The sequence below is a fragment of the Anser cygnoides genome, chromosome 3, assembly GCF_040182565.1.
Source record: "Anser cygnoides isolate HZ-2024a breed goose chromosome 3, Taihu_goose_T2T_genome, whole genome shotgun sequence".
NCBI lineage: Eukaryota > Metazoa > Chordata > Aves > Anseriformes > Anatidae > Anser > Anser cygnoides.
Window position 1 is genome coordinate 119543147 of NC_089875.1, and position 26705 is coordinate 119569851.

The 26705-nt window shown below is 51.3% G+C and overlaps 1 protein-coding gene across 3 annotated transcripts; it reads right to left on the minus strand.

Annotated features, from left to right (window-relative positions):
* Positions 1–768: 768 nt before the first annotated feature.
* Positions 769–26042, minus strand: GATA4 (GATA binding protein 4). Of its 3 annotated transcripts, XM_066995079.1 has the most exons (7): positions 25896–26039; positions 25053–25294; positions 7694–7863; positions 5654–5779; positions 4648–4735; positions 4240–4382; positions 769–3115 (listed from the first exon to the last, which is right to left on the minus strand). In XM_066995079.1, the coding sequence occupies exons 2-7, from the start codon at positions 25147–25149 to the stop codon at positions 2933–2935; spliced, it is 807 nt and encodes a 268-aa protein (XP_066851180.1). In that variant the 5' UTR covers positions 25150–25294; positions 25896–26039; the 3' UTR covers positions 769–2932. The 3 variants fall into 3 exon arrangements, with proteins under 3 accessions (XP_066851180.1, XP_047935296.1, XP_013039877.2); XM_048079339.2 differs by having other exon boundaries at positions 7694–7860; positions 25053–26042; XM_013184423.3 differs by having other exon boundaries at positions 25053–26042.
* Between the last annotated feature and the right edge of the window lie 663 nt (positions 26043–26705).

Here is a 26705-nt window from a genome sequence, read left to right on the forward strand (position 1 = left end):
CTTTTGAAAGCAGACGTCTTGTTATCTAGGTCCATGTAAATGCTCTTCGCTGTGTTTCAACATCCGTTTTTTAAGGCTTTGTGGGAAGCGGAGAGGCAGTCAACCAAATTGTGCCACGGTCATTTAGATAACCTAAAGGGACATGAGCCAGAGGGCTACCAGGCTTATGTCTTGCAGGGTTTTTCCACCTTGCTTTGCAGGCAGACTCCTCTGTGGCACCTAGGAGTGTGGTTTAAGGGCAGGAGAGAATTTCAGCCAGGGAATTCGGCTTTGAGGGCAGTAGGAGGAGCACAGCAACGGGGCAAAGCAGGCAAAGCCCTCGGGAGCATCACCACGGAGAGAAACGCTGCGTGTGTTTGGTCTGCACCTTAGATCCTCTCCAGGAGGCCACCTGCTTCCCTCCTCCTCGGGCTGTGCAGGGTGGTTTTAGGTATCTCAGGTGTGTGCGTTGCCAAGAGGCATCTCCGGGGTGCTTCGGTGTCACAGAGAAGAATTCACAGCAAGACCCCAAGAGACCTCAACTGCCAGGTGCAAAGGAATATAGGACAAGGAGCAGGCTGGCTAAAGACCTGCATGCCCGGGGAGACAGACTGTAATGTTTTTACCCCAAATTCATATTTGTTAGGTGCTATTTCTGGCCTCTCTGCAGGCTACTGGCCTCAGCAGAATCACAGATTTTCAGGGTAACATTTTATTCATGTTTCACTGAATGTCTGTAGTTAACACACTAATGAGGTTAGACCCTACATTAGCTCCGTGGGTCAGAGTGCAAACTCTGGGGGCATCATGTGGGGGATGGAAAAAGTGCCCAGTTTGTGGGCTTCATTCCCATGAGCTAGTGAAGGGCACTTCTTGTCAACGGGAGGACCACACTTCGTATGGGGATGCTCACAGAGGAGCCTCAAGGTGCAAACAGCATCCAGCCATCCCTGTGGCATCGCTGTGTCCTCCTCCAGGGAGTGCAAAGGCTCCGTCACCCCTCCAAACCCCTGCAAATCTGAGCTACTACAGGGATTGTGGAGGGGCCCAGCTCTCTGCTGTGACTCCATTCCCAGTCTCTGTCGTGACCAGTCCAGTTGAATCCTTCTCCTTAAAGAAGCTTTTCAACCATCAGGAGGAAATTGGAGAGTTCAAACAAATACAAGTCATGCTTTTGCTTCAACCGTGTATGTGGCTTTCCTCTTTGCCAAGCCCTGTATCTTGGTACTTGGTCGGAAACACTCCTTGAGGGAATGGTAAAGAGTGAAAGCCAGAGGACGGCACCTTACACCCTTCAGCACATTTCGGGAGGGTACACGATCCCTCATCCAGGTAGCACTCAGTCGTTCCATAGTCAAGTTGAGGATGCAGGGAGGAAAGAGAAGAGCTTGGAAGGCGAGAAGAAGAGTGACGGAGTTTGGGAGCGGACAAAAACAAGAGTGGAGAATCTCGTAGGATGCGGTCTCCCAGAAATTCTCTTCTGTTCAGGCAGAGCTCTCCCTCCTTGGAAATGCCAGTGAAAACATCCTGGCAAGCATCCGGTGAAGCACTTAGATGGCACAGGGGAGCTGTGGTGTGTGCAGTGCTGGATTTTGTTCAGCACTTGCTGGAGGAAGAGCAGCCAGGGCTAGGTTACGTAGAATTGATCCCTTTGGGACAAGGGAATGAGTCAGCGACCTCTCAGCATCTCTCCCAGCTCCATTTTCTATGATTCCCCGGTTGCTGAGAGCCTTACAGGTAAGCAAAACCATGAGTTTAACACTTGTGTATGAATGGAGTTAGACTCCTCTTGCAGGCAAGCAAGTCTATGCACATGCCTGGTAAAGAAGATGGCTCCTGCCTGCATCCATTAAAGGCTGAAGGGTTTTCTTGTTGTGAAAGGTGAAATCCTTAAGGGTTGGACACGGAAAATGGTCACGAGCCAGCTGCTAGGGGCCAAGTGGGCACTCACAGTACAACAACAGATAAATGACAATAGGACTTCATCAATGACATCAAAAACAACAGAGAAGTATGCAAAATAATTAAATTAACTGTCTGAAAAGTGACAGCACAGCAGCGTTAAAGAGCAACTTTCACTTGCTGTGCTCTACAATAATCTCTAAGCCTGGCCTGTAGCTATTTGTGAGGAAAAGCCCAACACTTTCCTCCAGGATTCGATGACCAACGTGGGTCTCCTCTACCCACTTCCAGAAGGTTTCTCCTTCCAAAATCCCCCTTTGATTTCAGACAGACCTTCTCCAGGCTCTGACAACAACCTTTTGGAAACACATGATATTGTAATGATAAATAGGAAAGGAGTTACTATTAAATACGGACATTCATCAGGTTTCCAGACCATCTAGGAGAATGAAGGTAATGCTCTAGGTACGTGAGCTGAGGATGAGGAGGGGGGCCTCTTTTTTCTCTGCCCTAGATCATACCAAATCCACTAAAGACACCACAGCATGTCTCCTGCAGTCTGTTCACCAAACTGATCTGGATCTGGCTCCATTTGGTGGAAGATCACTGAATTTCAGTCATGAGAAGGTGACGGCATTTCCTCTGGTCGGGAAACAAACGGATGGTGACAGAAGAAAAAAATGTCTTTGTGCCACCATTGTCTAAGTCTCAAATGGCAGATGTTTTTAAATAAAACCCCAAAGCTTTGTCCATCTTTGTGTTTCTGGCTATTTCGTAGAAGGTGGTGACAATCTAATAAAGAGAGGCTTGTTGAAAAGGGGGGAAAGGCTTCAAATCCATCAGTTTCTTTGAGATTTGAGTCTTGGTCTCTTTTGTAAGAGCTCTCCTACACCTCAAATAAGTCCTCTTTACCTCTTTGCTGGAACATCTCGAAAGGGGAGAGAAGGCAGGAGAGCAGGGGAGGTGGGGAACAACATTGACTTGATTATTACGTGGCATCTTCTTTGTCTCTCAAGCCGGTCAGCCTGAAGTCTCTGGGTGGAAGACCAGGTTATGCAGTTATGATGTCCCCATGGTTTTCAGCTAAGACCAGGCTGTTCCAGGAGTCCTGTTTGGAGCTGGTTTGTGGAGACTGGCTGATGGCTGACTGGTAAGCCTGCGGGGAAAGCTTCAGGGCTGAAATCGCAGGGTGAATTGAAGATCCATGTCCAGACATGGCAGAGACTGAGAATGCCTACGGGAAAAGGAAAATCCCGTAAACAACACTTCAAACCATTGAGGACCCTCTGATTCCCTGTATGTGGGGCTGGTGCCACTGTAATAACACATCTGAGGATTTGCTAGAGTTTGCAGCTTAGATGTGATGCTTTGGACAGACTCTCCTTCTAGACCATGCTCTTTACTATTTGTGCACACGGGACATAGTGTTCTCTTCTAAATGACAGAAACGATCATTTAGCCTCCCAAGGCTTGAGATTTCATCGGCTTCGGGCACTCCTAGCTCACAAATGCCCTCCTGTGGACTGCAGGACACATAACAGCGCTGCAAAGGGTTGCAGGTGCAGGATCAGTCCGGCCCAACAATGCCATTTTTTCCCCCATTCTGTTTAAACGCTGCAGCTCCCTGTATGAACCCAAGGGGAAGGCAACTACCACATACCACCGTCTCTTAGCTGTGCTGGGCCATGGGGATCCTTAACACAGTTATTAAACCCAGAGAGGCTCCCAGACCAGCTCCCAGCTGAGGGTGCTGCTCAGCAGGACGCACGCCTTGCTGGAGGCAGGGCTCTTCCCAAGACATCTAGTGGTGGACGTGGCACACAGCACCCACTCACCCTGCAGCTCTCTGCCGTCACGCTGGCTTGCTTTTACCTTCACAGGGACTTAAATTTGGGCTACGTGAGTTTATTCTCACGCTGCATTTCTCATACCGTTCAACACACAGCCAGCCAGTGCAGATGAAGTAGAGTATTGCCAAGTTTTTCCTTGCTCAAGACAAATCAAACCGAGTCATATATAGGAAAGGGGTATTTTCTTGCCGTGGGACCCATACAGCTGCCCAGCTAGAAGGAATTTCATTTTTTCATCAAGGCTGCTACCTCTTGTTGTCCATTCAGAACTGCTATATGTCATTAAAAAGCCATCTGTAAAAAAGATGTTGTAAAAAAAAGGCATCTGTAAACATGATGCCAAGACCGTGTATTTTTACCCTGTCCCAGAGAATAGATCTCCTGCTGTGAAATCCTAGATCCCTGGGTTAAAAAGAGGCAACCTTCTACTACAGAGAAGGTTTTGGGGATACTCCCCTCACCATACCAACCATCCTAGTTCCCATGTCTGTCCCACCACCCCAAGTACCTGAGAAATGGGGCTGGGGTGCCCGTAGTGAGATGAGAGCCCTGGTTCTGTTTTTATGGGGCGCATTTCCTCGGTGGTTGTGGCACTGCTGCTGCTACTGGTGGAGCTGGTGGTCGGGGTAAGACTCTCACTGCTGGATGGACCTGTGAGAAAGCGAGTGGTAAGCCAGGCTCTTCCCAAGGACCTAGAGCAGTACAGATCTGTACCCACCCACCCAAAGTTAAAAAAAATAGGTTAAAAAAAATAGCAGGAAAGGCTTTGTTACTGCTGAAAGGCATTCAGACATTCCCCATTTTTAAGACGCAGCCCGTTTTGTGGTTGGGTGTTGGACTTGGGACATAAATCCAAATGGCCAGAAGCACGAGCACACACATATACACGCAATAAACTCCCTTGTTCAACACTTACCTGCTGGCGTCTTTGTTTTGTTAAGGTTCTTCGGCTTACGCTTCCTCGTTTGAATGCCCTCTTTTCTCATCGCTAAAGGCCGTGGAACCTATGGACCCAAATATAAAAGCACATTGGTTTTTGTATGTCCCTGTGGTCACCTAGAACATGGTTCCAGCTCTACCTTGTCGAACCTATGCAAAATTATCTGATTTAATTGCAAACAACAACAAAATGGAGCCCAAAGTCACAGATCAGCACTGCTGTATGAAGAGCGATGTCAAAGCTGCAAGGTGTGCTTCCGAGTGGGACCAGATGGGCTTTTTACAGCGTAGGTATTGAGAGATTGTTTTAAGGCCAGAAGGGAGCAGCCCATCTGATTTACTTTCCTGTTGAATTCAGAGCTGAAGCTGTCTTTCTGGACAATGCTTATTTTCTAGAAAACTACTAAATCTGTATTGGGGGACCTCCCTATGCAACTGATCCCACTGAGCCAGTCATCCTCAGAGTCAGAAACATGCTGGGAGTCCTAACAACATTTGTGGGGTCAGGTAAAGCTTCCCCTCATCCGTTGTATCTTCCAGCTTTGACCTATCTCTCCTGGATGCTCCCCCATCTGCTCTGAAGCACTGGAAATCCTTGAGAGCATGGGAGGGTATTAAAAAACAGGAGTAGCAATGGGGAGAAAAATGGGGGAGAAGAATGGGGTTTTCTTCTGCAGTCGCAAGGGTGGTGAAGGTCTCTGTCTCTGCCACTACTACTCTCCCACTGACTGGTGGAAGAAGGATGGGATATTTGCATCCTGAAGTCCTGCTTTGCCTTGGGCTCCAGCAGGACTCTTCTAGATCTATCAGACACGACATGAATGCATGGAGCCCCTACTATTAGGAAGAGACTATCCGGGCACCCGTGCAAGGGAAATCATCATCAGGAAAACCAAGACAAGAGAGCACAGAGTTGTACCCCGAAGCCAATCCCCACCACAGTGCCATCCACACCCTCCCCATAAGAGCAACGAAGGCTTTACCCCGTGGAGCTTCATGTAGAGCCCGCAGGCGTTGCAGACGGGCTCTCCCTCGGCGTTTCTGCGCCAGAGCGTGGTCGTCGTCGTGTGGCAGTTGGCACAGGAGAGGCCGACGCGGCGGGAGGCCGACTGGGATTAAAAACAGAAGAAGAAAAAGCATCAACCCTCCGCTGCTCCCGCCGGCAGCATCTCAGGTCCCTACGAGCTTGCTCCAGGTCCCCTGTCCTCTCCCAGCACCACCAGGCACACGGATGCTGTGGCTCTGGAAGTCCTCTGGTCTCCCTCTTTCCTCTCTAATAAGGAAAAGAGAGCTTCCAGCTTCCAGCAGCATTGTCTCCCTCAAGATAAAGAGGGATAAGTAATAGGAACCCCCAGTAATTAAATGTTGCAGGGAACAGGTCTTTTCCCTGTCTGGGTGAACTGGTTTAGGCTCAAAAGGCCGCAGGAGGAAGACAATGAGCTTGAGACCATGTAAAATAGCAAACGTGAGCTTGGAAGCGGTGGGAGGAAGAAAAAGCGTCGTCCTCCAAGCCTGCCTGACTCTCCCCAGCACCTTCAAAGCAGAGGTCTTAAGAGGCCTTCAGTTATCCACCTTTGTCAGTGGAAGAGGAGCTTAGAAGAGAGCTTGCAGCAATGGCAAAGATTTCGCCTTGCAGGGCTCTCTGGCAAATCTCGGGCTCTGAAAATAAATACTGAATGTATTCATTGAGGTAGAGGAGCTGGCGTTGCTTTAACCTTCCCCCTACGCTATATCCCTAGACGTGTCCCCCTTTTCTTCATGGCAATTGTTTTCCAGAGGAAAAAGCAGGAATCTGGCCATTTGGGCAAGATTTCCAGTTGCCAGCACTGGACCAAGTCTGGTTCCCAGCCGGCAACACCTGACCACACAGAAGCGCCCAGGGATAACACGGATACCAGAAAATGAAACAGGGCAAGGGCTTGGGTGCCAGGTTGCAGACACTGATGGTATTATGTTTCTCCTGGCCAGCAGTGTTGTATATACCCTGCAGAACCGAGATAGGTTTTGCAGGGACTCAGCACCCTCTGGAACAGACACGCAGGAGATCCCTTCCCCCAAAAAAGCAGTGGGAGCATCCAGTCCTTCTCTGGGGCAACCAGGGGTGGGCAGTCCCCAGATCCCAGTCCCTTTGGAGCTGAGGACAGCCCAGCTTGGCCCAGTTACTGGTAGAGGTGGTGGTGGAGCTCGGCTCCATCCATCACCACCAAGCGGTTTTCACAAGAGGGCGCTGGGTAGCTGCGGCCGGTGGCAGCGCTCAAACTACAAGCGACATTTTTTGGCACTTGCAGGGAATTGGCTGGGTTTGAGCAGAGATGGGTTTGGGCTAGGTGGAGGGCAGGGCAGCTGGGGATGGAGCCTCCAGGATGACGAGGAGCCCCGAGGGAAGGCTTGCTGGCTCCTTGCTACATGGGGTCAGGACAGCCCCGTGTCCCTGCGGCACGGACTGCAGAGGCCTTCCCAAAACTCCTCACCCAAACAGGCCGGGACAGGCAGGATATCATCACCGAGATATTCCACATTCCCCGTGCATGCCCCATCCCGATCCCACAGCCTTTGGGACACCCTGACCTGCCCCACAAGCTCTGCTTCAGCTTGCCCAAGGGAACAGCAAGCCGGGTGTCCAGGAGAGGTGGCCGGCCACCATGAAGTGAAGGGGGTCAGCCAGCAAGAGAAGATCAGCTGGAGGTGTGGTGGAGCTGGAAGGGGTTTCCATTGCTGCTGAAATGCCTACAGAGGTACTAAAGCATAGCTGGCTTTCTAGTTGACCTGTAGGCCCTTCCCTGCAGCCCCTTTCACCACCTGGCCTGGATCAGGTCTCTGCACAACTAGTCTGGACAGTACGAGGCCTTGCAGCTCACCAAACTCAAGGTAATCCTGCTTATTTTGGAAATCCGGTCCCAAACCACCTGCGCCGGACAGATGGGGACCCGAGGAGCTGAAATACCCCCGCCACCTCCACCTGGCCGAGGCCTTTTCGCCTCGTCCTGGCAGGCAGCCTTGCCCCACGTGTGATGCTGACTCACCAGCCTCCTCTGGGGTTTGAACAAGGGCCGGTTGATGCCGTTCATCTTGTGGTAGAGCCCGCAGGCGTTGCAGAGGTAGTGCCCCGTGCCGTCCCTCCTCCAGAGCGGGGTGGACATGGCCCCGCAGTTGACACACTCTCGCCCCTCGGAATAGTCATCAAAAAATTCTGCTGCCATGACGGGAGAGAAGGGAAAAGATTCGGTTAATTAAGCGGCTTTACGTTAAATTTCTGCTCTGCTTCTCAGTATTTGAACCCAGCAGTGACATTTAAAGAAATCACAATTGGATTTTATAGGGTGCAAGAAGCATCTCTTCCTTTCACGGGGAAGCCCCCAAGATTACAGGGAAGAGGAACCCCTTTCCCTGCCATACAGTGTTGGCTGAAGGACCTGTGTGGCAGCAGGGATGTGCTGGGACACAGATACAGGGAGACAGAAATAGAAACCTTCCCTTCTGCTCTGACGTTATCCAGTTTTCAAGATTGGACATAGCCAGGGCAAACAGATCAGGGCAGGCAAGCGGCCGTGTTTGCAACCCAGATGAATTGCCTGCGACCGGGGACAAAGAGAAGCCCGGACCCACGAAGCAGAACTGGCCAGAGAGCAGAGAGCTCCCCAGGCATCCCCTGTCGGAGCTCAAGTATGTGTGAGCAGAGAAAATCCTGCCTGTGCACCCTGCAGCCCCTGGCTCCCACCTGCCCCTCTGCAGAATTGCCGCAGAGAGCCAAAAACCAGAAATATTCACATGCCGTCACTCTATTCTCTGCACAAGAAGCAGCTCCTGAAAGGCAGGAATCCACAGGTATTTCCATGATAAACCCATTCCTGCCCCTGTATCCCCTCTGCACCCAAAGACAGTGACCGAGGCACGCACATGTCCTGCTACGGGCACCAGGAAGGGAAGACCAGATGATAAACTCATTGTGGAGAAGAAGAAGAGGGCAAACAGGCTGGGAATAAACTGTGCTGCTGAAAAAGCCTGATCCCCAACATACTGCAACACACATGAGACTTTTGGAGGATGGCAAGAGCTTTGCACTGGGGCCTTCAGCCGTTACATGCCAGCGTAGCATTAACTCTTCCAGTACTATTGTCCAACTTGCTCTATTTTCTGCCTGCCCACCTGATTGTTAGACAGATCTCACTTTCTGCTGGAGGACGAGGGTTCCCCAAACGGCAAACCAGCAAAATTTGACTTTTTGTGGATCTACGTCTCAATCCCTTGTGGATTCTCTGATATCTTGTAAGCGTTACGTTCAACCATCAGCCTTACGTTCTCTCTTCTTCTGCTCTGCAGGCTCTTTTTGGGAAATCTGTGGGAAGCTACGTAACCATAACACAACCAAAGGATTAAAAAATGACTGAAGTGGGGCCGGTAAACAGAGACACAGAGAAGGATTCATACAAGCCTAGTTATCCCTAGAAAACCAGTCTAAAAATGAGAAGAGATTACACCCTGTGGCAATAGGGAAATACTAGAAGAGAGGAAAAGAGTACACCTAAGGGGCTCTGGAGCCAGAAAAGAAGAAATACAATGTCTTCTAATCACCTTAGGGAACCCTCATTACATTTGTGCAGTTCTGGTGGTTTAGGAAAGATGGGAATCCCTCCAGGTGAGTTTTGGACTCGGTACTGTAACCATGCCTCACTTTCCCCTTTAAAATCACCACCGAGCCACAGCCAAAACCCAGATCAAATAAACTTCCTTCGAAAAGAGGAGGAATTGGAAGAGCTAGTCAGGAAAGAACTCATTTCCTTGAAAAATCTCAAGAAAGGAAAACACTTTGCTATTTTCTTTCTTAGAAGTAGCTGAGGTTTTTGATTATAATTTTACCTTAAAGAATCTATATTACATGTTTTCGGGGTAATTTTCATCTTATGAAAAAATCTTTTCATCTCTGAAAATAGTTCAGTACAAAGTCTTTGACACAATCCAGGGAGAAATGAGCAGAGAAGGGGTAGTCCAAAGACAATAGTTAAAACTCTTCACTGATTTAAATTGTTCTTGGGAGTTATTATAAAATGTTGCCGTTCCTGGAGAATTTCCCACCAGAAAACCAAAATCCGAAGGCTTTTAATCAAAGAAACAAAAGGGAAAAATTTCTAGCTGTCCCTCAGAAATGTTAAGAGTTTGACTAGCCCTTGAATAGGAAGGTACCTCAAAATGGGTATGATAAGAAGAAATGTCAAGTATGGAAATGCTTTTGTTTTTAAAGAAAACAGCCTGTGGAGTCCAAACCAGACAAGCTGTAAGTCTTTTGTTTTCTGATAATAATCAAATTTGCTACTGTAACCTAGCTCCGTGGTCCGTATTATTTTCACTGGCATGTAATCTGCCATCCAAAATCAAAATACAAAGCAGTCTTCAGACCTGCTCCCTTTGCTCTCCCCAGTCCATCTGCGTTTGTTTGAGCTATATTCTCCACTATTTTTTCTTTCTTTCTTTTGGGTTTGCAGGGGATTTGGACTGGAGCTTCTCTCCTGAGGGACTTTCACCGATTTACGTTTCTGGAAGACCTTTTCTGCTTCTGTAGTAACAGCATTTGTGCGATTTCTTCCTCTCAGCTGCAGGCAAAGGTGAGCTTCGTGAACATGACCAACTGGGAGTCGCTGGAGCTGGAGACCGTGAAGGAGCAGACTTTGCTCGCAGGGCACACGGCGGCTCCACTCAATGGGTGGCTCTCCCTGACCGCGGCCCTCACAGAGCGATATCGGATGGGTGCGTCCCCTGCGGACACCGCCCAGAGCTGAGTCAGAAGATGACATCTGTGGAGTGCAATCTCATTAAAAACATTCCCAGAGCCCCGCCGGGGCAGGGACAGCTCCTTGACCTCACTAGATCTCACCTGGAGGAGAAATATTGCATCAAGGTATGCCTGATGATGGCAAATTCCTCTCGGCAGAGGTGCTGGCTAGAAGGATGTGTCATGGAAATGACTGAATGTCTGCTCAGGGAAGACGACTTAGGCTTAATGCATGCCTGAATGAAAGGGTGACTCGTTTTGGTGCCAGTGGAGAAATGGAAGGCAAGGGACCGGATTTCTTTCAAAAAGAGGTGCTCTCATTTCACACCATCACTGAAATCAGGGTTGGGGTTGTGGAGGGGAGCCTTCTGAGCTGGCCTTCCAGCCATCCCAGCTGCTCTTGAAAACCTGGGCATCTATGAAATGCCAAGAAATGCCAAGAAAGTATCACCTTAACAGCAGCAACCCCTGCAGTTTGACACGGGCAGATGTTCAAGACCTAGGTAACGCAATAGCTGCTCATTTTGGAAGGTGTGGGCCATGGCCTCTGCCTCCCTCCCTCCCTCCCTCCCTCCTCCAGGGGCACAACCAGGGGCAAGGCTGAGCTATATTGGGCATGGAGGTCACTGGGTTTCAAGTGCACCCATTGCTTAATCTGCCCTTGTTATTAATAACGGGGCACCGTAGACCGGAGGATCCCCAGGAGAAGCAGTAAAGTGTTTTCTTGGCTGCCGTCTCGGGGCTGGAGCTCTAAATCCCGGCGTTATGAGATCCCCTGACACTTATTCGTTCCCTCTCCTCGCACTAGCAGCCGGCAGAGGAAACGTTTATTCAGGCAGCAAATTGCCCGAGCGGCTCCCGGCGGGACCCGAACAATGGGAATGGAAGGAAAGGCTCCCCCAGTCGCACTCAGGGCAACAATTTCCGTTTCGCGGCACAGGAGCCACCGCCTGATAATGGAGATTTATGGGTCCGGCCAGTGACCTCTACAACAGCCCTTCTGCTTGGAGGTCCTCCTGGAAAGGTCTGCTCCCTCTCCCAAAGCCGGGTATGGCCAGCAAGGCCAAGGAGAGGACAACGTGTATGTGCCAGTTGGGCTGAGGAGAAAACAGGCCCATGGCAGGAATAACCTCCTTCACTACATGTGCCTCAAGGTCTCAAGCTCCTCTCTGAAGGCTCAGCTCCCCTAAGTGCCTTTGCCCAGCCCTTATCTCAGATAATATCGGTCTTGGGGTAGTTCAGGCCTTGCTATGGGGTGAGTCCCTGAGCCTGGCGTTGACTAATGCTAATGGCTTTCTGCTGCATGCTTCATAAGACCCTGCCCCAAGACCATGAAGGAGCTTCTCACATGAGATCAGATCGTGAAATGGTGCTGAACAAGCCGGCCTGTTGAGGACTGGGGCCTGTCCCTGTCCCAGCCACCAGCTTGCCACATAAAAGGAGGTCCTTTTCCCCTCACACCTACCCCTTACAAAGACTGCAAGGTCCCCAGGGCAGGAAATGTCACTTGAATGTTGCACAACAGTCTCCTAATCTTGGGTGAGGCCTTGAGCATGCTAATGTCAGGAATGCTTTCCACAATGGGACGCTTAGTCCCTAGGGAGCCGGGAGCGATTCTGAAGTGGGGCACTGGGGTCTGTTAGGGGAAAAGCATTCTTGAAGGTGGCCTTTCATGGCTCTTAGTCACTGGGAGCGGCCCTTTACATCCACCACCAGGTCCACAGAGATCAGCCAGGGAGGACAATGCAGAGCTCGATGAAAAGAGAATTGGGAGCCGCCGGCCAGCCCACACCTACAGGCACTTCTTCCAGCATGGCTAGGATGTGACAGCATCTCTGGCCAAGGATATCAAGTCTGGGTACTTCTGCCTTCCCAACCAGGAGAATCAGGTCCCCGTGGACAACAGCTGGGAAGCAGGGGAAGGATGCCCAGGGCTTGGGTCTGAAGGGAGACTTGAACTCCCCTCTGATCCTTCCAGCATCTCTGCAAACCCCAGCTCTGCCATCATGTCCATTCCTAGGTCTTTAGCAAGCTTAAATTTGGAAGCCTTGGAGAGATATCTTGAACAGGTGAACCTGAGGGATCAGGACCCGAAAGAATGGTAAGAGTGAAAGCACCTCTGACGGAGAGGTTTTGATTCCTCCAGTTCAAAGCCAGCAGCCAGTTTATAAGTTTTTGTTCCCAAACCAGCCTCCAGAAGGGGACAAAGAACCCTCCTTGCACGAGTTTGGGTGAGATCTGGTTGTCTCTGCTTGAGAAACAACAACGAGGTTGTCTCCTTTCTTCTGCCCCCTCCTGCCCTCACCCCCTCTCTCTACTTGCTGGGGAGAAAGAGACTTCCATTAATATAGCACTGGAGTTTTGTTTACAGATGGAGGGATATTTAATATCAACATTTCCCCCTGCAGAAGTGTCTTCTCAACCCAGTGAAGCAACTCGGCAAAGGAGAAGCTGTCCTTCAAACACAGCCAGGCACTTAGAGGCTCTAAACAGAGCCTGAGAGCAGTTCTCCCTGCAGAGAAGCAGTTTCCTAAAACAATTTGTTATGATAAGAGGTGAGAGCCACGTTCCTGTGTATACAGAATCCCAAATGGACTCTCAGGGGCACTCGCAGCTGAGGCAAAGGACACTGGTCCCTCGGACACATGGACACCTTGGGCTCCAAGAGGATCCCAAGCCACCAGCACCTTCTGCTTCGAGGGACAGCCACAACAGCATGGCAGCAGGAAATGGGATTTACCATTCTTGGCTACTCAGGATGGTTTGTCCCAAATCCCAAGATTGTTCCTATTAAAAAAGAGACAGTATGGAAATCCTTCCTACCATTCAAGCCTTTGGGTGTCCCTTTAATAAGCGTTTTGCTGCAGCGAGTGGCTCAGAAAGTCACATCTCTTTCTTTTAAATGGGTTGAGGTTCTCCCATGACTTGTATGACTACAGGAGTTGCAGCTTTATGGAAAAAAAAATAAAAAAGAAAAAATGCCAAAAACCTTCTGGTCAGATCACAGCTGTTAAAAGTGCTTCTTGTTCCAGTGCTGTGTCTGAGTACAGGGCTAGAAAGGAAAACAGAGCAGCAGAAAACGAGAGACAAAAGCAGAAGAGGCAGGGAGTGATCGAAAATAAAAGAGCCCAGACCTATGCCTGAGAGAGCTCTGCAGCCAAGAGAAAGCTGTCTGTGAGCCTTTCCTTTTTCTATGGGGACATCATCAGCGTGGCATGCAGATGGGGATCAGAAAGCCCATGTGCATTATCAGCTACCAGAGCTGAGGATGTTTCTGTAAAATTAGGTTCTGCCCATTGGCTTTTTTTTTTTTCTTTTTTTCTTTTAACCCCTCCTCTTCTCTGCATGTTTCCCCTCTGACAGAATTTGGGGGAAATTCGTCCAGTTACCCACTGGTTTAGAGACCATTGGGACCTATGCACAAGGTTGGCAAGGGGAAGCAGGACGTTGCCTGAGTAGTGCCCATCAGTGAGCTGGTTGTGGCTCTCACCCTCCCATCATCTGGATTAGCAGAAGACATCCCCTGTGTGTTTGTTGATCCACAGGGAATGGAAAAGGAGGCAATTTCCCCAGCGTTAACCAGAAATGCTCTTTCAAGCAAAATGCGTCATTGTGAAGCTTCACAGAAAGGGCTTGATGCCGTCCCTGAATGTTTTGGGGTTTATCTGACATGTCTAAAATGGTCGGTCACTCAGTTGGCTGCTCAGAGCGAGTAGCTTTCCCCATGCAGACCTACAGCCCCTATTTAATTGCTCAGGAAGCATTTCACCTGTAATCTGCCTGAGCCACACGCCACTTTTGAGAAGGCAAAGAACTCTCTTGCCTCATGAAACACCGAGACTGTTCCTGCACGACCGTTCCCAGCCAAGTGTTTCACGTCAAGGCAAAGGGAACATTGCGTCCCTCCCCTGCAAAGCTCCCCGCTCTGCCTGCAGCAAGCCAAGGTCTATGGCACACACCACTGCCAACAGCCAAGCATACTCCTTTCCTTCACGGATATGTTTTCCCCAGCGTGAAGGACAGTGGAGGTAGAAGCAGCCAAGGGACCAGCTGAGATCATGTGCTAGAGGTACACGAAGGGAAGGCTGGTCAAAGCCTGGGCCTGGATTTGAGTTCAGTCTCGGCTCTGTCCTTGGGAGCAGGAGCAAAGGCTCTTCCATGCCTCACCGCGTGCCCACACGGGGGAAGGTGGAAAACACCAGGCCTGGGGCTCCGGGGACATCTCAGTGTGTAGTTTTGGGAAGGGGCAAGAGGTGGTACTGGGGGCTGGCCAGTGTGGCCACTGGGAAGGGCTCTCCACCACACCAGAGCCACCACCTCACAAGCCCAGAGGCTGTACCACAGCTGCACGGAGAGGTGGTCACCCCCATGCTGAAGCAGCATGGCCCAGACCCAAAAAGTGGGCAGCAGGCCGGGCAGGAGAAGGCCTGCAGCTCCCCTTGGGTTGTATTTGCACGGGGGGAAGGCCCAACAAGCTCTGTCCATGCTGCAGTGGAGACAGGCTCTCCTTTTTCCATGTCCACCATGAACACCACTCGTATATGGCCACTTACATGCATATGCGTGCAGGATGGGGGCTGTTCAGATGACAGAAACACAGCCAGACTGTTAGATCCCAGTCACCCCAGCATCCTAAATGGGCACAACCCCACACTACAGTCAGAAAAAGCAAACCCATTCCTTCTCCCCACCCATCCCTAGCAGCTCACCAGCAGGCCTGAGGCCCTCCATCAGATCCTGAGGAAAGCTTACGCAAAAAAAAAAAAAAAAAAAAAAGTTAAAAAAAAAAACAACAGCAAAAGCTGATTTTGGGCAGAGCACTTGCTGGCCACCCCTTTGATGGCAGAGTGGTGTCCTACAGCAACTTGTGCTGCCTGTGAAGTTGTGTGTAAGTGATCTCCAAGGCCTGCTTTCTTTTGCTGGGACGCAGGCCTGATCCCACCCACCAAGGTGACCTCCCCTTTCTTACTCCTACTTACAATTCTTACACTTGTAAATATCTGAGGCTCTTCTGATAAACAGGAGATTCCTCTGCTTATCGACTGTCCAAATATTTTTAACAAATCTCAGATTAGCATGGAGAGCTCAGGGAATGGCCAGGATGGGGCCATCCACAGCCTGGGGGCTGTTTGGCGGCAGGGACCTGGAAATGGTCTTTCTCTCACTAGACAAAGGAAAAAGAGCCACAGCATTTTCCCCCTTGAAATACATCCCATCTCCACGTGCACGTGCTTTAGCTCTCCTTTGATTACTGCAGGGACGATGGGGAGAAAATGGAGAGTGTCAGAGCCAAGGAAAGCTCTGTAGCCTTACGGCTGCTGGTGTGCCAGGCTCGGTGCCCATGTCTGGCACCTGGCACACGTTCATCAAGCATGACACAGCCTTCACGTGCCCTTGGCCTGCCTTGGTTGGCCACCTACAGCACGGTGGGTGAGCCGAAACACCTAAAACCACAGGAACCCGACGGTCTGTGGTCATACATCCTCCTGCAGCATCTGTCTGTCTGAGGGAGAGCATCTGTCCGTCTGTAGGGGTGGCCCAGGTGGACCAAAGTCAAGGCCCAGGCAAGTGGTGCTGCTTGGGGTCGTTACAAAGATATAACGAGGGAAGCTGTGCGGATATATGCTGACAGCAGGGCATTAGGGGAAGCTTTTTCATTAGGACATGGATTAGGTGCCCAGAGAGGTGAGGGCATTTCCATCCCTGGGCATTTCCAAACATCAAGACAAAGCCACAGCTGGCCTGAGCTAATTCAAGTGGCTAATTGCTTTGGGCAGGTTGGGGGCTAGAGATCTCCTGACACCCCTTCCAACCTGCCTTTCTGTAACCCTCCTACTCCAGAAACTCAGTGGTTGTTTTTTTTTTTATTTTTTTTTTCCAGACTAGTGCAGATCAGAGGAAAAAATATTTATCTGAATCAGGCCAAAATCCCTTATGGAAACACAACTGTATTATTAGTGTGTGTGTGTTACGTGTGTGTTTGCATGTATATATATACACACATACATACAGACATATATATTCAGTGTAGTTATACACTTACTGTGTCCTTAAGAACGCTGTTTTAGCCAGCTAGGAGTCATCTCTAATTAGCTGTCTTTGCTTTTGGTGTTAGAATTATTTTTCTATGGCTATGCAGAACATAGCTGTATAGAACTGCATATATATATATATGTGTGTGTGTACACCACTATAATGCACACACATATATACAAACACACACTTTATATATTCTATAAAGTATATATACACTGTATATAAAGTATATATACACTGTGTATATAAATACACACTTTATATATTATAAAATATATATACCACATATAGGAACATATGAAATATGTAGTCTATACATTGTATAATATGCCCAAGCCCTCTCTGAACATGACAACCTTAACAGAGACCTTCAGGTGCATATTCAAGCCCTGCCCCAGTATTTTGTTCAGACCCCGTGGGCTGACCAAAACCCACCAAAACCAGTGAGGTCGGATCCTGGCCTCTCTACGGGATGGCAGCCAGGCACAAACAGAAAGGTGTTTGGTACGGCATATGGGATGCTGGGTGCTCTGACCCCCGGCCCTCCTCTTTTCCTGTTTTAATCGTTATTCTGGACAGTAAAGTCAGCAGGGGTGGAGGACGGAGCGATTCTGCGATAAAGTATCTGCAGAGGTCAGCCCAGTGCTCGGCAAGCCCAGAAACTGCAGCCCAGGCCAACAAAACGGCAGGTACCTGACTTATCAGGGCAACATACAACTTGCAGTTTTTCTACCTCAATTGATTGGACTTTTTATCTAAAATAACAGACATTATAAGATAGGCGAAAGTCGAGATAAGGAGCAAAATTGAGTAGTCTTGAATCAGATCAGCTTGGGGACAGGTTCAAACTCCCACACCTGCCCCGGGGGAATCAATGAAAGTTTCTTGGCGTCGTCCACTCGTTTTGAAACGCTGCTCAAGTGGAGTGAACTTTGAGACCGTGGCGTTTATTCTGTGATTATAATTAACCTGCTCACCCGTTGTTATTGATTTCCTCGTGAAGGGAGGCGACGGGATGTTGGCTCAGGAATATAGATGGCTGGGGAGGGGAGGCGAGGGGGCACGCAGCCTAGCCCCTCTTTGTGAAACGATGAGGGGCAGGACATAGGCAGCTCCTGGAGAGAAGCCTCGGTCATGCCCAAGACCCTGGGCACGAGGGCATCCTCCCAGCCCAGGAGGCCAGGAGGAGAAGATATCCCACAAGCCAACTGCCTCCCTCTTGCTCGGAATCAGCAAGGCATGTCCCAGATCTGCATCCATCCCAGCAGTGAGCCCCTGGGGCCAGTAAGCCCTTCCCCAAACCCTCTCACACATCTGGGGCCAAAAGGGTCGTTCAGAGGAGTTCTGATGGCTGGGGCTCACCTCCTCACCCAGCACTGCGAGCTCTGAATATTAATTAAATAATGATGATGGCCTGCAAACCCAACAGCTTGACTTGGAAACTCATAGGATTTTAAATCATATATTTTTATGTCTCCTCTGGAGCACAAGCACGTAGGAATTGGGGGTTCCCAGGTTTCTTCTTGTCCGGAAAAGCTGCCTCTTTGCCTCCCTGCAAAAACAGAGCCTCACGTGTAACGCCACGGCTCCGGATGATGGAGCCTGGAGGAAAAGCGAGCCTCACCAAAGGGAACGAGGCACAAAAGCCGAGAGCCGAAAGGGAGCTGCCTGGGGACATTTGCATCGTCCCAGGACAGCCCGGGGGGACGGCTGCCCCAAGACAGCATCGAGGAGGCTGGGGAGGGCAGCGCCAGGACCTCTCCTGAGATGCTCCCCGGCAGACACCAGCCTCATTCCCAGGGATTAGGAGGAAACATTCCCAGGCAGGGATTTTGTTATCCCAGAGTCAGAAGCAGCCGGTACCAGGCCCTGTAGGAGACATGGGATCAGCCCCGCGCACCCCTGGTCCGCCTGCCCCGTCCCCACCTCTGCTGCCGATGGAAAACTTGCTTCCCCTGACTTTCCATGAATTATTTTTTCCCCTCCCTCACAAACAAGCCAAATTTCCGACTCCCTCTCAAGGCTGGCGTGGGCCGCGCGAGCCCAGCTGGCTCCGATAAGGGGCTCGCCAGCTTTGCGGGTCGCTAAAAATAAAAATAAAACAGCAAATCCCTTTGTGCTGCACCGCGTAAACCGAGCGGCTGCTTTCCAAGATGGAAAAAGGAAGGTGCTGCTGGCGTCTGGGAAGCTTTCCCGGCCAACAGCCTTCACCTCCCCGAGGAAAGCTGTAGGTTCCCAAATAGCTTGCAGGGGGCTGGGTTCCTGCCCTAGGGAAGCTTCTTGCACGGGCCTGATCCTGCAGCATCTCCCAGCCCTGGGCGAACCTCCTTTTGGGATGGTTTCAGCTCAGAGGGGGCAAGCTCCTCAAGTTTGCTTGGTTGGTTTTGGTTTTTTATTTTGCTAGTTTGTGCTTTTTTTTTTTCCGTAGCCCATACTGAATTTTTTTAGCGAGCGGGGGACTGATCCTGTAAGCACTGCCTGGGCAAAACCAGCAGGATTGGTCCTAGAAACATCCCTGCTGTAAATCCAGGGGAAAACTCGGTGCCCACCAGGAGGGGAGGTATTTCCAGCTCCCCTCCTGAAAGCAGGCTGGAAATACCTGGTGAAAGCCGGGGGAAACTGAGGCATGAGACAGCGTGCTGGGGCTGGGCATAGAGACAGGGGCATGAGACATTTCTGTGCATCCCCTACAGCTGATTTCAGCAGCAGAAAGACATGAGAAGGACACAATTTCGCCCCTCCAAGCAGAGCGTGAACCCTACAAGAACTATAGGTGTCCAGAGCCGCTAAATAAAATTACCCAAAGCTATCTCTGTGCGGGGAAATAACTGAGGAAAAATTTAAAAAAAAGTACACCGGGCATCTCTTGGGTAAAAATAATGATTTTCGCTTCCAGTTGATGCTTCCCCAGCCTTGGCTTTACAACCCAGGCCTTGCCAAAAGCAGAAGGCTGAAATGTTTCAGTGCTGCTGACGGGGTCAGACGTGCGGCCAGCCTGGGAAGTCTCTGCCCAGCTCCCTGCGAGCGGCCGCCCGGCTCTGAGCTGCCTGGAGGAGAAATCCCAGCTCCGGCTCAGCGCAGGGAAAGGGAAACGGCGACCAAGTGCATCGCCAGCTTTGCTCGAGCACGGGGGAAAGGCTGCAAACGCAGCTCTCCTGCGGGGATTTCTCCTCCGTGCTTTGCTTTTCCAGTGGGAAATGACCTGAAAAAGCAACAAGAAAAGCCCCTTCTTGCAACCACCCCGTATGAGCCCTAACAAAACATCCACGGCGTCGCTCGGCACGCTTCGACAGCAAAAGGGTTCCCAAAAAAAGCCCCGAAGCTGCTCGTCCCCCGCTACGAGTGGCAGTGACGGCCAAATTATTTTCAGCCGCTGTCACGCACAGGCGAGCACCCGCGTCTGAGGACCTCACTGCTCAGGAATGGCAGATAATTGGGTTTAATTTGTCATTATGGATGTATTTACAGCTTGGACTGGTCGCTGCGACTGATCATGTAAAGAAGGTTAGAGGGACTTGATATTTTGCCATACCACTGGAGGTTTAATAGGCAGCTGAGAGCCAACGTTGACCCAAAGGTTTTGTTTTTTTTTTTTTCTTCGCCCCCAAACCAAGCAAACCTCCACCAGACATCACGGTGAAATTTGCTTGTGTAATTTGGCGTCATTTGGGATGCAAAAGCACCTTCTCACCTATTTCCCTGCTTACTTAAGCAGCGTTTCGCAGTCGCGCACCAAAGGCGGTTTTGCACCTTCCTGCCAGACGGCCAGAAGGCAGCGGGAGCTCAGGACCCATCGAGGAGGCGAATATTTGAATATTCCCAATCCTCAGCCCCACAGGCATAATTACACACGATCCCCCCCCAAAAAGGGAGCCGGGACGGGGACAGCTCAACCTCGCCAACACGCACAAGGGGTTACGGCAGCGCGGCCGCCTTGCAAAAATCGGCATTTCAACAAAACTGGCTGCTTTCAGCCCAGGATCGGAGCCCCCCACTCATGTCCCTGCCTAGTTTTGCAGGCAGCAGCCAGCCCCAAAGGGGAGGCAGGAGCCTCGCAGGGCTTTTTTTATAGAAAAGGGGTGCAAAAGTCTCAAAGCACACAATATGTGCGGTGCTTCACTCCCCAAAGGATGTCTCCCGAGTGCAGAGACATCCCCAAGCGCTCTGTTTCTGCACCCTCTTTTCTGTAAGGGAACTGTAAGGAAGGACACACCAGGCTGGTGTGCAAGGAAGGGAATTTGGGGACAAAAGCTCCAAAAACGAGGTCTGTTTGCATCTCTTTTCCCTATGCACGCAAAGCTCTGTGGGTCTCAATGAGCAAAAAATTCAATCCGGAGCCCTGTGCCGATAAGAAAGCACGGAAAGTTTGGGGTTTGCTACTTCAGCTACGCTCTTAAAGGCTTTTTAATTAGATTTTCTTTGAAATTGCATTTTTTTCACCCATTTTTTGAACATTCCCTGTGCACGTCCCCCTGCAGCTGCCGACCTCCAGGCACAAAACCTCGCGCACCTCGCCGCGCGCCTGCTGCGTTTTCACCTGGGTTGGGATTTATTTGCAGGTCGGCGCATCGCTGGGGAGGGGGGGGGGAATTTCCCAAGGCAAACATTTCAAAGCCCCCGAAATATTGCAGCCGTCGGGGTTTTCGAAATAACTGGCCCCGTTTGGGATCACCAGGGAGCACCTCTGCCTGCCGAGCCAAGGTTTCTCCATCATCAGAAGAGCACGGAGACAGCAGGATCGGGTCCAATTTCCTTTGGTAAACACCGCCTGATACACGCTCCTCTCTCTTTCCAAGGATTTTGCCTCTTTCTACCCAAAACGGATGGAAATAAATGTGGAGAGAGTGAAACACGGGCTGTCCTCTTAAAAAAAGAAATCGCTGCTTTTGTTATGGGGGATAAAGATCAACGTGGGTGCGTGTACAGAAAAAATAATTCATCCTGGCTTAATAAATCTTAGATTTAGTGCCACTGCTCAATGCCTTCAATTTTGCTGCTTTGTAAAAAAAAAAATAATAAAAACCATGTATTATATAAAATATATATGGATATGATACAATACATGATATTATAGGTATTATATTACACTACACAACTATTCTATACAACTTGTATGATTGTATTCAGTAATTAAACCTCCCTTTCCAAGGATGGAGCTGTATCATTAACAAGGGTGGTGCAGCGTGACGATGATATTTTTACTATTATTGTTGCTTTATTTGCAATTTTAAATATGCTGTTTGGGGAGACGGGGAAGGGCATAAAAAGAAATCGCGTGCTCGAGCTTGAATCGTGTCTCCCCATCCCGTAGCCCTGCGGGTTTTGTCCCCAAAACTGCGGGGCTGTGGGGCTGGGGACCTCTCTCCTTGTCACCCGGTGACGAGAGCGCAGCAGCTTGTCGCGCCGGAGGGCTGCAGATGATGCATTTGCCTTTACCGGGGAATTTTGCAAATGGGGAAGGAGATGAGGGAGAAGCATGGCGCGATGCTTTCACCCTGAAGCCGCCGCGTTGGGAGCGGTGCCTTTGAGCACCCCTGCGAAATCCAGACCTCAGCCCTCCCTCCGCTGCCCTGGGGCATCGGCTGGTAGGGCAGGGGGACGTGACAAATGGGATGAGTCACTGGAAACGAAATGCCAGCCTGGGGATGCTACCCCGCCAAGCTCTTCGCATCCCTATGGGAAAGCGTAAGATCTGGTTCCCCGATCTCCCAGCAGCAGGAAAAAAAAAAAAAAAAAGAAAGAAAAAAAAAAACATTTTCCGACCGATGGCCGCATCTGCTGGGGGCTTTGATCTTCGCAGATGTGGTCCCGTGGAGCCTGGCCGGGGACTCCTGGTTCAGTGAAAGGCAAAACGAAATGCGAAGGCAGCCAAAGTGCCCCGTGCCCCGGCTCGCTCCCGACCGCAGCGGCAAAATTCAGCCTCCTAAAATATATATATATATACAGAAAAATAAAAAGAAGAAAAAAAAAAGACCCCCTACCTACCCCAAAAAAGAAAAATCCTTCAGTTTTACACGAGTTTGCGTTTTACACAAGTTTGCAGCTGAAGGGGAAAAAATAAAACAAAAGTGCACGGGGTGGGGATGGGAAAGCTGGATCTGGCCCCCCCATCCCCTGCGTAAAAGCCAGTGCATTGCCTCTGTTCGTGCTCGCCTCTCCCCAGCAAAGGGGGAACAGGGCAAATACACCTCCCGGCGGCTCTGGGGGCAGATTTTGGTGGCGGGGATGTCTCCTGGAGGATGTTTTGCCCCTCCTTAGCTGGGGAATTCACCCCAACCCCATGCCCCGGGGCAAGTTCATGGCTGCTGGGTCTGATCCTGCCCTTCAGGGTGAGGAAATGATCCCCAGACGTACCTCCAAACCCCAAGTTTGCTGAACAGGGGTGGTTTTATTTTATATATGCCCATGTGATTTATTTATGCCCCCAGTCTCCCCAGCATTTTATACCACTGAGCTGCTTTGGCACTTTTTAACCCCAAATTCTCCTGTTAGGGAAAAGCGAGAACATACATCTCTTAGTATCATTTTTTTTTATCACCTTTGAATGCAGTTTCACTAAAGTTTCACCAAACTTTTCCTGGAGCATTGCTTATCAGTGGAAAATAAACGCCATGCCCAGTTGCGTAGACCGCGCGTCTGAGTCTGCAATTCCAGCTCCATCTGCACGGACTTAACCTTCATTATTAAATAGTAACACTAATTAGTATTACAGTAACGGCCGGCTGCTCTGCAATTAGCACTGTCCGAAGGTGGTGTTTCTCCAGGAAATCACTGGAGGAAAACGAAAGCGCTGCAAAAATCCCTGGGCGCAGCAAAGCCTTGCGCCAAGGGTTGTGTTTCTCAGCGTGCAGAGAATAAGAATATCTCCGCTCCCAAGGAAAGGCAAAGAAAGGGTCTTGGGATTCACCATGCCCGGAGCTGCCCACCAGGGAGCTGCCTTCCACAAAATCCACTTTTCTGTTTGAATCCCGAATTTTTAGGCTCAATGCCTTTCAGGCCGTTTCATCCCATCTCCCTCATGCTACGCAAAAGCTCGAGCGAAGAGCACCCAGAGGCAGGCTCTGTCCACGGGACCGGCAACACAAACTGATCCCCAAACCCCAAAAACACCACAAACCTTAAAAGCTAACCCAGTATTTCTGCAGCTGCAATGCTTCATCTTGAATATTTCATTTTTAAGTTATTTTTCTTGCTAAGAGCCCATCAGTGACCGCTGCGAAAATGTGATTTTTTTTTTTTCCCCCCAAGGAAGAGATGGGCACTGAAATCAAATAAAAATGCACGACTGTCCTCAATGATACAAATCAATAGTTCCTGGTTTTCCTACATGTTCTGCCACCGCAGGCCTTCCCAAAATCCCTGCCTGGTCAACCAAAGCTTTATCTTTATAGCTGAGTTCCCCATTTTTACGCAATTTCTTAAAGCCCGAAGAAATGCAAAAGGCAATGGCAAGGCCAAGCCTTCACCGACACCCAACCTTCATTCCTATAATGCCTTAAAATAACTCTGAAGATTAAGAAAACCTTGCTGAAGGGAAATTTTACCCTCCTGAGTGCAACCCTAAAATGTATCGTCGGCCAAATTTGAGGCATTTGCTTCCGAGCGCCTTTATTTCTTTTCACTCCGGCGCCAGCAGCGAAGCCCCCACAGAGAGGTGGTGGGGAACAGAAATGGGTCTGGGGGAGCAGCCCCACAGCCCTGCTTTCCTCCCCATGTTGCCTTTTTCTTCCACGCAAAATACAAAAGCAATATTTTAAGCCTCTGGGAACAATTTCTGGTCTTAGGACCAGGGCGCTTAGAGAAATCAGCGTTTCGGCTCCAAGACGGGGATCAGCACAAGAAACCCGGGTGGGATTTTGGGCAGGGAGACCCCGAAATCCAGAGCTGGGGCACCCAGATGTGCTGAGCATCCCCCCCCAAAAGCAAAAGGGGTGCAAGAGGCTGTGGCTAATGGATTCGGATACATTTCTTCTTCTCTCTCACCTCTCCCCCTCGGCACTGAGTTTCCCTTCGCCTTCCCTTTCCCCGGCCTCTCCAACCATCCAACAGCTGCAAAAAGGACGTAACACAAAGCGGCCCGAGAGCGAGATGTGGGATTCACACACCAAACTTCGCTGGTTAATTCCATCCCTAAATTTCCCCCTTTTGCACCAAATCAGGCCGGGAAGGGGCTGCCCACCAGGGTTGCGCTCCCGCAGACCATCCCCGCCGCGGCCCCGAAATGCCTGCGGAGCTATCTGTGGAGCAAACCCTTCCACGGGAGCTCGGCACATGATTCTTGCAGCTCCAGGCCTACCCAAATTTCATTTAAATTATTATTTTTTTTTGCAACTGTGGCCTCAAGGACTTTTTGCAACGTTGCAGTGAAAGTGCATGAGTAAGGGTGTAACCGGCACCATGAGGACCCCGATATTCTGCATCCCCAGGAGCTCAAAAACCACAAGTTTCTCAATCCCACCCTCCTAAAACAGGGTCGCGCTGATGAAAACGGGGCGGGGGGGGGAAAAACATGAGAACGGACAGCACCCCATCCCAACGTACACCATCCCATCCCTGCCCCCGGGGGTTGCTGCGCTCACCGATGTTGGCATGCCGGGCGGCCGCGGGCGTCCCTCGGCTCTGCAGGTTGTGGAGCATGGGGCTGTCGAAGGGCGAAGAAGTCCAGGTGGTGGCCATTTCGGGGCTCACGTAGGCGGGGTAGGGGCTGGAGTAGGAGCCGCCGAAGCCCCGGCCGTACTGCTCCCTCCCGTTAGCAGAAAGGCTCAAGGAGCTGCTGTAAGCCGCCGCGGCCTCCCGGGAAGAGGTGGCAGGGATGGGGGTGCTGGTGGAGAAGGAGAACCGAGGTGACACGGGCGGGTGGGACGATCCGGGGTTGTAAGCGGCGCTTTCGGCTCCGGGTTGAGTCCAGATGGAGTGGCTGGAGACGGGGCTGCCTTGCTGGGAAGAGCCGCCGCTCTGCAGGTACGGCAGGCTGGGGAGCATGGAGGTGACCCTCGTGGTGGGCACATAGACGGGGGACGCTGCGGCCGCGCTGTGCATGAAGCCACCTGCCCCCTCGTAGGCCGGGGGGCCGGGGTTCGCCGCCATGGCTAAGCTCTGGTACATCTCGCCGCGGGCCCCCCCAAACCCCGGCCGGCTCCCCGGGCACAATCCAGAGCGGCGACGACGACGACGCGGGGGGGGGGAGCGGGGTGACAAAAAAAAGAACCCCGAAGCCCGACTCCCTTCTCCCCCGACGGAGACGCGGCGAGCGGCGGCCGGAGAGGTCTCGCCTTGGGGTGGGGGGTGGGGGTCCGGCCAAAACGCGGTCGGTGGGGCGAGTTTAATTTAAATTTCTTTTTTTTGTTTGTTTGTTTGTTTTTTGGATTTTTTTTTTTTTTTTTTTCCTCCACCCCCCCCTCCCCGCCGCCCACCTTCCCCACCTTCAGCAGGTCTGGCCGCCGCTTCCAGCCCCCCAGCAAGAAGTCCTGGTCCCTGCGGAGGAGAAGCTTTTAGCTCCCGCTTGGAATTAGCTTCTCCCACCGGGCTCCATCCATCAGCTCAAACTCTTCCCCCCCCCCCCCCCCTCCTCGACGGTGGGGCCGGGCTGCTTAAAACCCTCGGGCAGTCTCCTCCCCGTCCAACCCCCCCCAACCCCCCCCCCCCCCCCCCCCCGGCCCGGCCAACAGAGCCCCGGGAGATGCGGCTGGGGATGCGGGAGCCCCCCTCGGGGCGGGGTGGTGGTGGGGGGGGGAGATAAGGAGGTTAGAGCAGGGCCTAAAGCTTGGGGGGGGGATGGAGAAGAAGCCCCGGAGCCCCGGGGGGGGGGTTGTGGGAGCGGTCGGGAAGGTGAGAGACAGAGAAAAGCCGGGGGCAAAAAAAAAAAACCTTTGTCCCGCAGGTACGGGAGGTGCGATCCGCCGCTGATGGTCCCCGGGGGGGGGGAACCAGCTGGGAGGGTTTGGGGGGGGGTAAGGGAAGGGGTTTTGGGGGGTTCGGGGGGCACCAATTAAATTGGGGAAGGGGAAAGGGCGGGGGGGGGAAAGGAGGGCGGTTTGGGATCCCAGCGGCACGCCCCACGCGTGTCCGCGTCCTGCGCACCCCGCGGGGGGGTCCCCAAGGGGGGGGGGGGGGGGGGGTTTAAGCTCCCCGCTTAATTTCCCCGCAATTTCCCCGCTCTGAGGGTGCTGGAGGGGCTGGGAGCAAGACCCCCGCGAAGCAGAAGCGGCACCGACCTCCCCCTCCGTGGGTTT